General features: G+C 55.8%; 1 protein-coding gene across 1 annotated transcript in view; it reads right to left on the reverse strand.

Annotated features, from left to right (window-relative positions):
• Positions 1-15,220, reverse strand: part of NOC2L (NOC2 like nucleolar associated transcriptional repressor) — a 90,621-nt gene that overhangs the window by 2,175 nt on the left and 73,226 nt on the right. The window contains exon 18 of the mRNA XM_025186660.2: positions 1,567-1,689. Coding sequence (XP_025042445.2) covers positions 1,567-1,689 — 123 coding nt within the window. The remainder of the gene's footprint in view (positions 1-1,566; positions 1,690-15,220) is intronic.

Here is a 15,220-nt window from a genome sequence, read left to right on the forward strand (position 1 = left end):
GCACATCCATGGGATCCCAGCAGAGGCAGGGCCGCTCTGCGCCTGGCCCCTGGGCTGTGGTCACTCAGCATCGCCCCAGCACATGGCCACTTAGCCGCCTACTGCAGAGCTGGAGGACAGCTGGGTCTTACGCCCACTTCCTCCTCCGGAGAGCGCCCAGGGTGGGGAGAAGCCATGGAACAGGGTGCCCAGTTTATGTCCAGCATGGCACTCGGGTTTGGCTGGCAGCAAAGCAGGGGTGGGCAAAGGGCATCCATGGGCCGGATGCGGCCCGCCAAGCAAATTGATCCGACCTGCGGGGGTCCTGCCGCTCCCCCTGCTCCCAGGCCAATTGGTCAACCGCCAGAGCCCTTTGCAGGGCGGGAGGAGACTAAGCGCGGCGCTCCCTTTCAAGGGAGCAGGGAGAGAGAGATTTCACTTGCTCCCCCTCCCCAGGCCCTGACTGTGTGCTCCCCTCTGCTGCCCCCCGGTCAATGTCCCCTCGCATGGCCAGGGGCTTGGGCGTCTAGAGTGAACCGCCAGCTGCACTGCTCCCAGCCTGGATCCAATGCCCATCTAGCCTGGGCCCTAGCACTAGTGTGCGTGCCAAGCCACAGCCATCGGCAGACCGGTTCTGGGCAATGCTCTTGCTTGGACTCCCCTTAGCTAGCAACGCAAACCTCACAGGAGACACAACAGCCACGCACGGAGTCACTGGGCTTGGGCACCGTGGTGGTGAGATCCCACTCCAGCCCCTCGGCTCTTGCAGACAGGCAGGGCCCATGGCAACACCCCGGCTCAGGCGCCATCCGGCCCGGCCTTGCTCTGCCAGCAGGGTAACACCGCCAGAAGCGAGCCACTGGGATCCGCCATGGAGCAGCATCCAACAGGCTGCAGTGAGACGCGTGGGGCTCGGCCTGGCCAGGACAAATGACTGGTTGGGCTTCCAGCTCTGGAGACCTGGCTCGCGGGGCAAGCGGGGTCTCTCAGGAAGCACAGCCCAATGCTGCCCCTCCGCAAGGGCCAACCAGAGAAGCCGCCCTCTTGCCCGCACACCCGCCCCTTTCCAGACACCAGTCACGAACAGGGACACGGGCTGGACACCACAGCGCTCCATGCACGTAACCCCCTAAGCACTAATCACTCTTGGCCAACACGCACCCGGGGCGTCTCCACCCAACACCCGGCGGCTTCGGCCTGTTGCTCCCCACGGGGAGAGAACCGGCAGCCAGGAAAAGCAACACCCCTGCTCTGCTCAGGGGAAGCGTTCGTGCGGACGATGGACGTAACCTGTGGAGAGCCTGGAAGGGGAGGGCGCGGAGGGGTGGGGGGCTGAAGGAAGGGCTTGAGCCGCTGAGCAGGCTGTCCCTGGAAGGCGATGAAAGGGACTGGCAGCCTGCTCGTCGATCTGACCCCTCCAGCGGGGTGCCCCTCCTGGCCAGAGGCCCCCGGCTGGCGCACAAGGGAAGGGGGTTCCCAAGCTCTCCGTGTGTGTGTGTGACGCCGACAGCCCCAGCCACGTTTCCCCTTCCTTTCCCCCGACATCAGCGTGGTCCCACGCCCACCCTCCCCGCCTTGGCTGCTTACCCTCCGAGTCGCTGGCTTCCTCTCCCTCCTCCGTCTCATCTTCCTCCTCCTCGATCTCATACGCACCATCCTCATCCTCGCTGCTCTCTGCTGAGCCCTGCGCCGCCTTGGCCTTTAATTTTCCTGCAATTCATTTGTTCCGGTTACACCGACCAGCCGGCTGAGATCCTTGGGGGCAGCAAGACCCCACAGGGGACTGCCGTGGGGTGCGCCCTCCTCTGGGAGACAGGGACAGTCCAACAGCCATGAGCCCGCTGGCTGACAGCATGGGAGAGCCCGGCCCACAGGCCGCCCCGAGGGCAAGGGGGAGGAGCAGGCCAAGGGAGGCCAGGAAGTCACCGCTGGGGCCAGTTGCGACAGGGCAGGCCGAGGGCTGAGCAGTGCTAGGCATTCGTGTCGCACACAGCGGCCAGTCAGGCAGCCTCCAGGAGACGTGCAAGCAGCTGTCACAGCTCCACTACTGCCCAGGGTGGGGAGATGGGGAGAACATAAGAGCGGCCACACTGGGTCAGACTAAAGCCCAGCATCCTGTCTGCCGACAGTGGCCAATGCCAGGGGCCCCAGAGGGAGTGAACACAACAGGGAATCTTCAAGCAATCCCTCTCCTGTCGCCCATTTCCAGCTTCTGACAGAGGCTAGGGACACCATCCCTGCCCATCCTGACTAACAGCCAGCGATGGACCTACCCTCCATGAATGTATCTAGTTCTTTCTTGAACCCTGTTAAAGTCCTGGTCTTCACAATCTCCTCTGGCAAGGAGTTCCACAGGTTGACTGTGCGTTGTGTGAAGAAAAACTCCCTTCTGTTTGGAGGAAAGGCCAGCAGGAGGAAATGGCCCTGACCCAGATGAAGAGAATGAGGAGGTGCTAAACCCCAAACCAGCGTCCGCGTGTACTATGCAGCCTCCCCTAAGCACCAGCAACCTGTGCATCACGGGGGCAGGTGCCCTGCAGGGGTGAGGCACAGCCTAGCTCCTGCCACCATGCTCAGCCCCTATTGGGGCGGCCCAGCCAGCTTACAGGGGAGGTGGGCCGACGGCGAAGCTCGCTAGGCTGCCCCTGTGTTGCGGGTCCAGAACAGCTCTCAGCAAGGTAGTTGACATCAGCTCCATTTATTAGCGCTTGGGGCCAGCTGAATGGCCAGACCCTTTCCCTGCCCCGACACAGGGACAGTCCAAAGGCGCATCAACGCTGCCCAGGCAGGGCAGTTTCACCCGCAGCGTCCTGTCCCCTCCAGCAACCGCCCACTGAACCCCGTTATTGCCTGCCCGTTTCCTTCCCCTTTGCACAGGGCTGCTGGAGGAACCATTTCTCTGTGGGACGCTGCCTGGCCACCCTGCTGTGCGCCCTTCTTCTGTGCTCGCCCGCCCCCTCCGCCGGCTGCTGACCTGAGCGCTGCCACTCAATGAGCTGCAGCCAGAGCCATTAAGAAGTGGGTTGCAAGTGCTCTCACATCCCCCCCCCCCCCCCCCCACACACACTTGCTGTCTCTGAACGGAAATCTGGCTGCCTCCGGCCTCCATTTATTAGGCTTGCTGGGTGCCGAGACGATCCGACTAATGGAGCTCAACCCTGCGCCCCGTGGCCATGCAGAGAGCTCCCCTTGGGGGCAGGCCTGGCAGAAGATGGATAGCCGCGCTACCCACCACACCAGATAATATTGATGGGCACCCGAGAAGCCTATCGCTGCACACGCAGGACAAGGCAGGAACAAAAGCTCCCGCCAATTCATCATGCAGCGGGAGCCAAAGGGGCTGTCAGCGCCGGTTAGCAGCTCCGAGAGCTCATCTGATAGAGACCGAAGGAGCCGGCTAAGCTGCTGAGCCCAGCTGAGCGCAGAACGGGATACCAGGCTCTTGATTAATTTCCCCACTTTCATGTGCTGGCCTCAGGGCCTTAAAGGGGCACTGCCAAAAAAACCCACCCCCGCCGGTTCATCTGCAACTGAAGTATTTCAGAAGTCTGGCTTGGTTCCCGCTCCAGGCTGCCTGTAGTCGACTGCTGCCAGCCCGTGCTGCCTGCCCTGGTACACACGGGGCACCCAGCCTGGCTGCGGTTGGGGCAGCCAGCCTCTCCCCCCACTGTGAGAACATTTCAACAGCTAGTGCGCTAGCCTGCCCGGGCTGGATGGACCCTGAGAGCAACCTCTATTGTAACACAGGCACCTGTCTCGAGCTCAGACTACTCCATGGCCCCACCGCGGTGGCACCACAAAATACCAACTTTTCTCTCTCTTACACCCCTGCGGCCGCCCCCGGATGATGGATCAGCTGGTCCCTGCAGCCCTCTGGCGCCCTAGGGCAGGGAGACGATCCATGCCCATCCCTGAGCAGGGTCCTGCGCCCGCTCACCTGCATGGGGCCAGGCTGGGGCGAGGAGCAGCCAGGAGATGGGAAGTGGAATCAAGGCTCATTCCAACTCTACACCCACCTGGGGGCTGGTCCCACCCAGGGAGGAGGAACTGGGGGAGTCCAGAGCCTCCTCTTTGGGACACTGAGCAGGGCAATCAACACCGGATTAGCCCTAAGCACCAGCGTGGCGCCCGGATGCCATATGCCAGCCCACCCCTCTGCCAGCACAAAGCCTGCATAAAACAGAACGACGCTGCCTGCAGTTCTCTGAGCCAAGAGGCCTCAGCACACAATTCCTCCCCCGCCCCCCTGTCTCCAGGAGTCCCTGCTGACTCGGCTTGGAGATATTAGCCTGACTTTTAATACAATTTGGTGGGAAAGCGGGCGCTGTAAAGTCTGCATGAATCACTTTAATGATGAAGCTATTACTGGTGCAGGGGGAGGTGGGGGCGGCGCTCAGGCAGGACGGGAAAGCCGCCAGCGCTCCCGGGAGGCTGCAGCCATTCTGACGAGTTGCCCGGCCGTGCTGCCAAACGAGTGGGCTGCAGGATGCACGTGGCCAAACAAACCCGAGCCCCAGGCAAAGGCTTCGCAGGGTTCAAAACGGGACGGGCTGGATGAAGATTGGCGGCATGTGACTCACGCATACAACCCACTGGCTCTGCAAGGAACCGTCAACCTCATGCTTCAAGCCCAGCTCGAGCTACCGAGAGATCAGAATAAGCCCTAATAGTGGGGGCAGATAGTCCCATCGGGCCCCAGCGCAGAGCTCGTCCACCTTCCTCTGAAGCTGCTGCTACTGGCCGGTGCCAGAGACAGGAGACTGGACTAGATGGGCCAATGTCTTGTCACCTGGAGCTGCTGTGGCTGCCGAGCCCAATGCACCACCTCAGTTCCTGGACACGACATAAAACGAGGGACGTTAAATATCGGTTAACTGGCTAGTCGAGTAACCTCATGAATTCTTAGCGGTTAGTCGACTAGTCTATAGTCCCTGGGGGCGGAGCTGGCAGATAACGTACTCCGGCCTCACTCCTGGACAACCCCCACCACTCCATGCTGCTGCCTCTGTATCAGAGTGCCAGGCGGGAGCAGGTCACTGGGCTGCCCTTGCCATGAGGCGAACTGAGGCAGCCGCCTCAGGTGCCAGACTGTGGGTGTGTGTGGGGAGGGGCACCACTAGGACCCAGAAAATTGAGACCCGAGCGAGGAGGCATGGGGGCATCATTTGAACTCCCTACCTCAGGTGCCAAACTGTTGTGGGCCAGCCCTGGCTGGTCAGCAAGGAGAGCCAGTTTAAAACCCAGCTCCCCTCACGGACCGGCTGTGAGTCACCTTGTGCTGCTGCCTCTGATAAAGAGGCAGCACCGTGGGGTGGCAGCAGCCCCTGTCTAGGGGGAGCTGAGCTCCTGGACCCAGCACAAGCCAGAACTGAGCTGGGCTGCCTGCCTGCCTGGCTCCTAATACACTTTAGCAGAGCCACGATGGGGGAAGGGGGAGTATGTCCTGGAACTGGCATGAGCCAGGACTGAGCCGGGCAGCTGGGTAGCCTGCTAAAAAATGTACGGGGCAAGGGAGGGAAATGCATGTAGTCTATAGCATTGCCCCATAAGCTTTTGCTTATCAGTTAATCAACTACACTATCACATCCCTACATAAAACGGGAGCACAAAGATACCCTCCCAGTCTCCGTGCAGAGTTCCACACCCTGAAGAGCCTTCCAGTGATCACCGTGTTCTGCCTCGCTCACCGACAGGCCATTTGCACGATCCTTTAGTGCTGGGTCAGTGTCAAGCGAAGGACACCACATAGGACTGAGGGGGGAAGAAGATAAAAGCTGGCCCCAAACAAAGAAATTAAAACAGATGCTCCACCCATTCCCAAGGGGTAAATCCCTCTGCAGCAGCTGGAGAGGACTTAATCAGAAACATGTGTTGGAGGCCAAGGGCCAGAGATGAATGACACGTAACTTCATTGTAAAGCGAGCCTGTGCCTGTCTGCACACACGTCGCCTTTCCATAGTGCTCTCCAGCCCAGCAGAGCCAAGCCTCTGTGCACACCAGTAAACTCGGCCTTGTGCACCTTCTGGGAAACACCACTACTCCCATTCTACAGATGGGGAAAACTGAGATACAACAGAGGGCAGTGGCCCAATTTACACCGTACGCGCTGCCATGGTACCGAGCCTCCTCCTCAGCCCATGCTGCTGTCCAGGAGGCCAAGTTGCAGGGCTGGATGAGAAAAGTCTGGCTTGCATCACTCACTGACTCTCACTGGAGTTTTGGCTTTTGAGGAGATGCTCACGGCACACGGCAAGTGTCTTGAGGCAAGAGGTGCAGGGCCCATGCAATCCACACAAAACCTTGGGTCTCACACCTAGCGGCTGGACACACGAACATGCAAAGGGAGAGCAGGATGGCTGGAGGGAGTGGGAAGCAACTGAGAAGTTGGAGGAATAAAATCTGCCAAAGCTCTGTCACCGTCTTTCTAGTCTCTGCCCTGATCTCCCACAAAGCAAGGCCCCTTGGCTGGCTGCTTGTTGCCGGGGAGATGGGTGGCTCCCCCCACGCACACACTGGAAATCCCAGCAGCTCTCTGAAGGAGGTGTTTCTCAGACGCACACTTGCATTCTGCTTCTCCGCACGCTCTCCCTCTCGCCGAAGGGCTGTCAGGCTCCAGCACCAGGAACCCCACAGCGGGGACTCTCGAACGGGACAGTCAAACCCCACTGGCGAGCGGGCGCTGGCTGTCTCACCCTTAACGCCATGTCCCTGGGATGCTCTATCAGACCAGGACCCCCTCGACAGGTCTGACTAACCAGTACGTGCTGCAGAATTGGGGCCATCGCCTGTATCCAACACACCCGCATTCTTCCAGAAAACCCGAGCCAGAAAGAGGTCAAAGCCATGAAGGGCTGGGCAAGCAGCTTCGGGGGAGAGCTGTACAATAATCATCTATTGATAATCTATTCCCCGCCCCTACCCAGTAACACTTGGAGTGACTAATTACCTGCTAAAATGAATAATCCCTTTTCTTATCCCCCACCCCAGAGAACACACTGCCTATGGACTGCTTGGCTACTCCCACATGCAGGGCACACGCCAGGAAATCTGCCCTCCAGAAGAACCACGGTTATTTCTTTAATAAATGAAAATATTTGGACCATCTCGCCTCCCTCTCCTCCCCCCCCCCCCCCCCCCCGGCCCATACTGATGTAATATGCTTACGTGACAGATAAACGAAGAAACCTGCTCAAGTTCATTAGAGGCATATCACCGCCTAATGCGGACAGATTGCTCATTACAGCCCGGCCCGGAGAGAGAATGCAGCCACGCTTCCTTCTCGCCGCTAATTGCCTCATGACGAGGCAATCCCGCACCTCTCCCCAAGCCATTAATAATTGCCAGGAGCCGCCGTCTCCCCCCCCAGAGAGCCCCGTCAGCTGGCAAATGAGAGGAATGCTACCACTGCTGCCCCCCGCCCTAGACAGAACAATCGATCAAATCCACATCCCCCCTTCTACAAATGCAGGTGGCTCTGGAAGCATCCAACCCATTTCCACACTTTGCTAGGGAAGCTACTGGGGGAAGCAGGCTGGAGAGGGGCTGCTTGGAGCTGTGCAAACTCCGTTCCATGTGGCGGGTGTATCAGCAGCCCCCTTTCCTGCCCCTTCGGCATTGCTGCAGCTCGGCAGAAGCTAGCCAGCCGGTTGTATCACCACAGCTTATCCCTACCTCTGATACTGGTTTTTAACCAGTTAAAACATTTGCATGGAAGAGCCAAGTCAATGGGCTGTTAAAACACGTGTAATTGTGAAACTGTGTAACCGCTGAAAATGTCAAGAGTTACACGTGGGGCGGCAGCAAGAGGCAGCAGGTGACTCCCCAGGAGCCAGTGTGCTGGGAGCTGGCTTTTAAGCCGGCTTCCAGGGAGTACAGGCTCTTGCCTGCCGCCCTGATCTTGGGACGTTGGCTATGGGACGGGAGCCACGTGTAACCGTTTGGGTAACCGATAAGCTCAGTGGTACCCAACACGGTGCCCACGGGCACCATGGCACCCGCGGGGCCATTCGTGTGCGCCTGCCAAGTGCTCGGGGCTGGCCTGGCCCTGGGCACGTGGCGCACGCATGGTGCCGGAGCCGGCCCCGGGCGCATGGCGCACGGTGAGCGCCGGCCCCGGGAGCACCACGAATTGGCACGGCGCTTGGAGGAGGCGCCGGCCCGGGGCGCGTGGCACTTGGGGGGGAGCTCCGGCCCCAGGCGTGTGGCCTTGGAGGGTGGGAGCTCCGGCCCCGGGCACGCAGCGCTTGGAGGGGGGGCACCGGCCCCGGGCGCACGGCGCTTGGAGGGGGGGCACCGGCCCCGGGCGCACGGCGCTTGGAGGGGGGGACACCAGCCCCGGGCACGTGGCTCTTGGAGGTGGCCCCGCCCCCGGGCGCGCTGATATGGGGGGGCCCCAGCCCCCAGGCACGCTGCTATGGGAGGGCCCCCGCCCCCTGGCACCCGGCGGGCGAACGGCCACGCCCTCTGACACCCGGCAACCTCCAAAGGTTGGGGACCACTGGATAAGCTCATGCTTATCAGTTACCCATTTAAACGGTTACACTCTGACATCCCTCATCAGACGCTTCCTCTATATCAGATGCCTGCCTCGGCCCTGAGGTGCAGATGTAGCGGCTCCATGCACTGACGCTTGCCCGGCACCTTTGCCTCACCCAGCTCAAATCCAGTAGAGATCAGAATGAAGCAGCGAGACAGGCTGGCAGGGAAATCCCAACAGGTGGACTGTTCCGGAGGTGGGGAATTATTTTAATTTTAGGAGGCAGGAGAATAACTGAAGTCTATAAGATTCCTAGGCAAACAAATCCAAAACCTCATGTGTTTCCCTACGGAAAGATCGACCAGCAATTGATCTCAACACGAGTCAGAGGTTGAATAGCCCTGGGCTCTATCACCTTCCTCTGGGCCTTCTGCTGCAAAAAAACAATTCCAGGGCAGCGATGAGCAGGCACAGAACCTAATTTTATAGCTCCAATTGGCATGATAGGAGGGAAAGATCTGTGAGACTGGACCCTCCATGCAGATCTCATGTTTTATGCCTATTATTTAAAGCACAGACATACATGCTCTCCCCTCCAACCCACACATACAGTCAAGTTTGTAATGTTTTAGATCTTACATATAAATGGGAAGGGGGGGGGGGGGGAGTTTGACACAAAGTTACTGGTGCTCCAGCACGCTTGGCTTGCCATCAACATCATTCCAGAATTAAGTGTCGATGGAAGCAAATTCCTGGCTAACAAAGAGACGAGACCTGGCTTTGGGGTAATTGTGGCTGTGGTAATTTTAGATAGCCGCTGTGTCTTACGAGGCAAAAAGACAACATGCTGAACACTACCACATCCACACTATTCCACACAGCACACGCTGCCATATTGATACACAATGCATGCCAAAGGCTACCAGATCCCCACCTCTGGGTTTCTCTTTGAGCCACTTACAGATGCTGCATCTGATCAGATCCTGTTTAAATTATCACACTACAGACAGACAGCATAAAGCCATTTCAGCCTACTTAAATACTTCTCGTCCCTCAGTTGTTCAGTCTCTGATTTGGGAGAATGACTTTTCTAATTTACATGTGGGAACTCAAGAACAGCCACGCCAGACTAGGCCAGTGATCTGTCTGGTCAGCAGCCCTGCTCTGCCAACAGCCAGCATTAGATGCTTCAGAGAAAGGGGCACGAAACCCTGCAATGGACAATTTGGACCAGCCTGACCCACAGGAGTTTTGCTTCCTGACCCATATCAGCCCTAAAGCATAAAGGTGATTATTTTTTCTTTGGCCTTCTCTCTCTATGAATATATTCTTTTGCCAGTGAAGTGCATACATGTGGTTATAGGTATTAAAATATGTATCACAGCATACATATCTAGAGGAGAGGGTGTATATTTTACATGCACATATACACAGTATTTTAGCTACTGTGTCATCAACCCCTTTCATCAGTCTTAGTGTACCCATCCAGGAATTTATATTGTGCTCATCATCATGGCTGTTCAACCCATGTCATCTTTAGACACACACTTTGTACATATATTGTACACACACAATGAGTATGTATGTATATATATACCACACACAGAGTTGTGCATGTTTTTATGCACAGTACATATTTACACTCACACGCTAGAAATAATCATTTGCTTTGGTATGAAGTATTTCCACAGAGGCAGCCAAAGGCGTGAACATGGTGTTTACAGCAAAAATAATCAATTCCTCATTACTTTATGGTGGACCCTAAAGAAAATCACCAATAATTGAGGCAATTAAGCATCTACTACACCTGCAATTCCTCTTCCCCTCCCCCAAAGCATGCTGGCTGTTCTACGGTTCTTACACTCAGTGCACATAAAAGCAACGCCAGCACAGCAGAGAGCGCTCTTTCTAAAAAAAAAAAATATCAAATCGCTGGAAAGGTTTACCATAGTCCCCAAGTCTTTATGAATCTGCATGTGACCCTCCTCTGAACATGCACCCAGTGGCGGCTCCGTCACATCAGTATAACTAATGAGCAGCAACCTCCACGATTCACAGAGAGGAGCGACATGAAAGAGAAGCAAATACAGCAGAGATTGCAAAAACTGGGTGCATGACACCTCTGCCCTCTCCCCCTCCTCCCCAGATCTCTCTCCACCTTTTTGGTTTTCACTATATTTCCCTCCCCCTGTCAACAGGCTGGGTTTTCACCCTGCTAAATAGAGACCCTGGGGACATGCACCCAGTCACATCTGGACTCACATGGGCAGGAGGCCTCTCTCTCCCCTCTGACGCCTATCCTGCTTCCTATGCACTGCAGGAGCCTGTCCCTCTAAGAGTCCCATCCATATACAAACTGCTTCTCCCCTTAAGGGAGCTGCGCCTTTCACTGCTCCCCATCCTGTTCTGCACCTTATGCTGGATTCTCTGTACCCCCCGGGACACTTTCCCCAGTGAGTCCCTGCCATTTATACCCCCTCCCCATGTTATACAGGCCCACCCCCAGCTTGTTCTGCTCCCTGTGCAATAGAGCAGCCTTCTCCCCCACAAACAGCCCCTCTCCTATTGTGCACCCTCAATGTTGCCCCCCCAAATTCTATTCGTAAGGAGGAACAACACCCTCTCCCACTGGATCCCTCCCGTCTCCTCCCCGGGAGGATTCCAAGGTCAACAGCTCAGGCAGATGTTCTGCTGCTGCTTCCACACCCAGGAGGGAGGGGGGTGGCCAATCCCCACCTGAGAGCAGAGCAGAGCTGAGCCAAAGGCTGCTCAAGCAGCACGTGCCAAGCTGCTGGCTGCTGCTTCGTGCGGCAGAGCACGGGCCAGGAAGCAGCAAATCCCGCTGGAAGTGGGAGCACCACCCCTGGTGGGGACAGGTGGCGGCACATGTTCCAGCTTGGGGATGGGGTGCACCTCCAGGATGGGGGAAGGAGGCAATACACAGTCCCCTCAGCACAGCTGGGAGTGGTGCACCCCCACGGAGAGGGCAGAAAGCAGGAGACAGCCCCTGGGTACAGCTGAGGGATGGGGGCGAGTCTCAGTCCGAGGTGGAGGCAGGAGGGGTACCTATTCCAGCTGGAGGACAGGGCAAAAGCCTGGCTCTTCTGGGCCACCTGCCTCTTGCACTGGCAGCTTTGGGGTACCCAGGGGGCCAGAGCCTGCAAACACACATTTGCTTAACCCGGCTCAGGGGAGCAATCCTACCGAGCCGTAAAAGCAAACTCCAGAGGGGAGCGAGCCGCGCTTGGCTCCCCCTCGGGCTGCCTGGTCATTAAGGAAGCTGTGGAAATAAGTGGTCGCTGTGATCAAAGCAGCCATGTCCCCTCCCCACCTCAGCCCTCCAAGCGGGTCCTATCATAAGCACACACAACACGGACTTTGTGGCTGTGCATGCGAAGTCATTCATTTGCTACACTAATTAGCCACACTTCTCCTTTTGCAATTAATTGCTTTCCGATTACAGGGCCTGGGAAAGAGAGAGGGGGGAGGGGGCTGGCATTTTGCTTTATTTTCCCCCTGCTGCTGGCAGAACTAGATTGCCTTTAGTGTTCATTTTGCACTTTAAGCCTTCCTCCGAGCGAGTGAACTGTTTGTATGAGCCCAGCCCCCTTCAGTAACCTGCTCTCCTGGGCCCCAAACGCCTTGCTGTTTGTTAGGCATTAGTTAACAAGGAAGGTATTTTAGTTAGTGACAGTTAACCCAGGGAATCTCACCGTTCTCCATGCTAACCTATTCCAGGGAGATTATAGTCACTGTAAACCCTAATGAGCACTTAACTACTGCAATATTTAATTAAAAAAAAAAAAAGGTGGGGGAGAGTGGGGCTTTGAACAGCAGCTAATTAACAGAAAATTGCTAATTTCCTAGCTATTAATGGCTGATTTTCCACTGGCTGAATGCAGGCTGGGATCGGTCTGTGCAAAACTGAACCACAAATGGAAAGATGATGATGCTGTCAACGGGGAAGGGGCTCCCATGCCAAACGCCTCGTCTCTGGCTAGGAATGGGAAGCATTTCTATTCCAGTCCAGCTCTCGGCCTCTCAGGAGCGAGCCACAAAAATGCTGAGCCAGTTGCAGATGCTGCTGAGGTCAATTAAGGAAAAAAGGGAATGGGGGAGGCAGGCAGAGCTCTCTCTTTTGCCCCCATTACAACCACAGAGACCACCAGACTGGACCAGGTTCATCTAGCCCAATATCCCTGTGTCTGACACTGACCAGTGCCAGATGCTTCTGAGAAAGCTGCAAGACCCCCCACAGTGGGCCACAAGGGGGTAAAAGGTGCCCAATGAACTCTTGTCCTTATCCCTAATAATCAAGAGGCGGGTTAAAACCCTGAAACGTGATTTTCTCTCCTCCCAATATTACTTTTGTTAGCATTAATTATAACCCTGGATATTCTTGTTATTTGTATAAATGTCCAGCCTTGGTAAGTTCTTAGCCTCACTGACTTCCTGTGGCAATGAGTTCCACAGTTCTATTATAAACGCTGTGTGAAAAAGTGTTTCCTCATCCAGTTTTAATTTGCCACGTCTCATTTGCCTTTACGCCCCCTTGCTCTGAGACAGATAGGAGCAACTAAGTCTGGGCTGAAATTTTCAAAGCAAAATGAACGGTAGATGTGTTTCTACATCACTTAGACCACTTTGAAAATCCTGCCTCTGGCTCACGCCAAGCCCGCAGGGTCGTGCTCTGCTTCGGCCAGCCAAGACCATAACTTGACACAGAAAAGCCAATACAGACACTGGTGACATTCTGCTCGTTAGAACCAAGGCTAATAAAAGGATGGGACTTGTGCACGGCTGGTAAGACATGACACCGCTGCTATTGGAAAAGAACAGGTCCTACCCTGCACCTGTGGCCCTGGCCGCTCAGAAGACTCCTGCAAATGGCATGGGTTCACTGGAGGAGACTCTAAGATCACTTCTTGCTCACTTTTCCTGCCATGATGAGGGAACCTGCTCTTACCTCAGAAATAAAGCGCAAGGCAAAGGTGCAGCAGGGAGGTTGGCGAATGCTCTCTTCTTTCCCCCGCCAAGCCTGGCACTCCCTGGAGCACAGCAGACTGCTCCCCTGACTGGCCCCAGCTTATGCAGGACCTGGTGTTTTCCGGCACCCAGTGCAGTTGAGGAACACAGCAGGCAGGGCCAGGAACTCAGGAATCCGGCTGGCAGGTCAGACTCATGTTTGAGGGCCCTGGTGGATCACGGCCCAGGGAGTCACATCTTCTGAGTGTCGAAAGGGCTTCACAACATGTCCGTACAACAGCGCATTTCACGCCGCCAGCCTGCCTTGGCCTATCAGGCTTCCCCCGTCACTCTCCACAAGGAGGTTGGTGCCACTGGGCTTCACAGGCCCAAGCATACATCCGACGCTGCTCTCCCCAGATACCCACTCCAGCCTCCACCCCTGCAGCCGGGTGTGGCTCCCTTTGGGCAGGGGCCAATGCTCATCTCAGAGACAGCTCCTTGACCCAGGGCAGCCTACTGTACTGTTGCGTTCAGCACGATTTTCTGGCGTGCAGGCAAGTGGCTGGAGCAAAACAGGGGTGGTTGGTAGAGGTGACCAGAACCAGGAGAGGAAGGGCTGGCCTTACTGTATATCTCCAGTCATCATACTGATATGGCCCCATCTCAAAGCACCTTACAGAACTATTGAAAATAAGGCTCCTCCAACAATGCAGGCAGCAAGATGGGGGCAGAGTCAAGACTAGAACCCAGGGGTCCTGGACTCCCACTTGCCTGTGCCTCTCAATTACATGTGCTATTAACCCTTTGGAAGACCTTCTCCTAAAGCATTCAAGCCCAGAGTTGGGGAGAGCTGTAGGTATTCGCCAATTCTGGTTGTGCATTTTATTCTTCCTGCTCCTCCTTACCACTAAGGACACCTGCAAAATCCATTCATTTAAACATATGGCTGATAGTTCAGAGAACGTTTGCCTTTCCCTCCCATTCTACGGATGAGCAACATCTGCAAAGAACGCAGGATTTCCTCCACTTCTGTGGCTTAATTCCCCAGCCAATGTCAGAATTTACTCTGACACATCACAGCCACCATCCCATGTGGGAGGTCAGAACTTGAAATGGGGGAGGTGAGAAAGAGGACCTAGTGAGCTCTCAAAGAGACAAATATCCTGTTTTGCTCAAAATGCCCCTACCAATAAATGGAAATAAAACAGTCGGGAAGCAGGAGATAAATACAAGCCTTTCTAAAAGAAGAACTGGACTGCTTTCGGAGTTGTCCAGTGGGGTTTTAAGCATGTTCTGTCGCGGACCCCTAGTGGTCACCTGGAGAGTTACAGCACCCTATATTCTCTACGGATCAAAAGTTTCTTGCCCCCATCCAAACCTGGGCAGTCATTAAAAACCAGCAATTGCGGGGCCTACCTAGTACATAGTGAGGATAAATACAGTACAGACTGTGAGGTACATATCAGTACTATGTCACTGTAGGGCAGGCCATGCCATTATCCCTGTTGTACAGAAGGGGAAGACGACACAGAGACACAGGGGACCTGTGTTTGAAAGCTACCTCAGAATTCCTTGCCACGGTTGAATCTCAGGCATATCACGGTAGCATTTGAACACCCCCTGCTGCTAACGCATCAGAGCGCCACTGGCCAGGCAGTGTCCCCAGCAAAAGGAAGGCCTGACAGGAGGGTGGGGGGTTAAGGGAGGGAGATGAAGGCTAGTGGGGAATTCAGAATGAGCTGGAGAGAAGTGAAGCAAAAAGACATGGGGAGAGGGGGGAAAAGGCTCAAAATCAGC

This window comes from Pelodiscus sinensis, chromosome 23, assembly GCF_049634645.1.
Source record: "Pelodiscus sinensis isolate JC-2024 chromosome 23, ASM4963464v1, whole genome shotgun sequence".
NCBI lineage: Eukaryota > Metazoa > Chordata > Testudines > Trionychidae > Pelodiscus > Pelodiscus sinensis.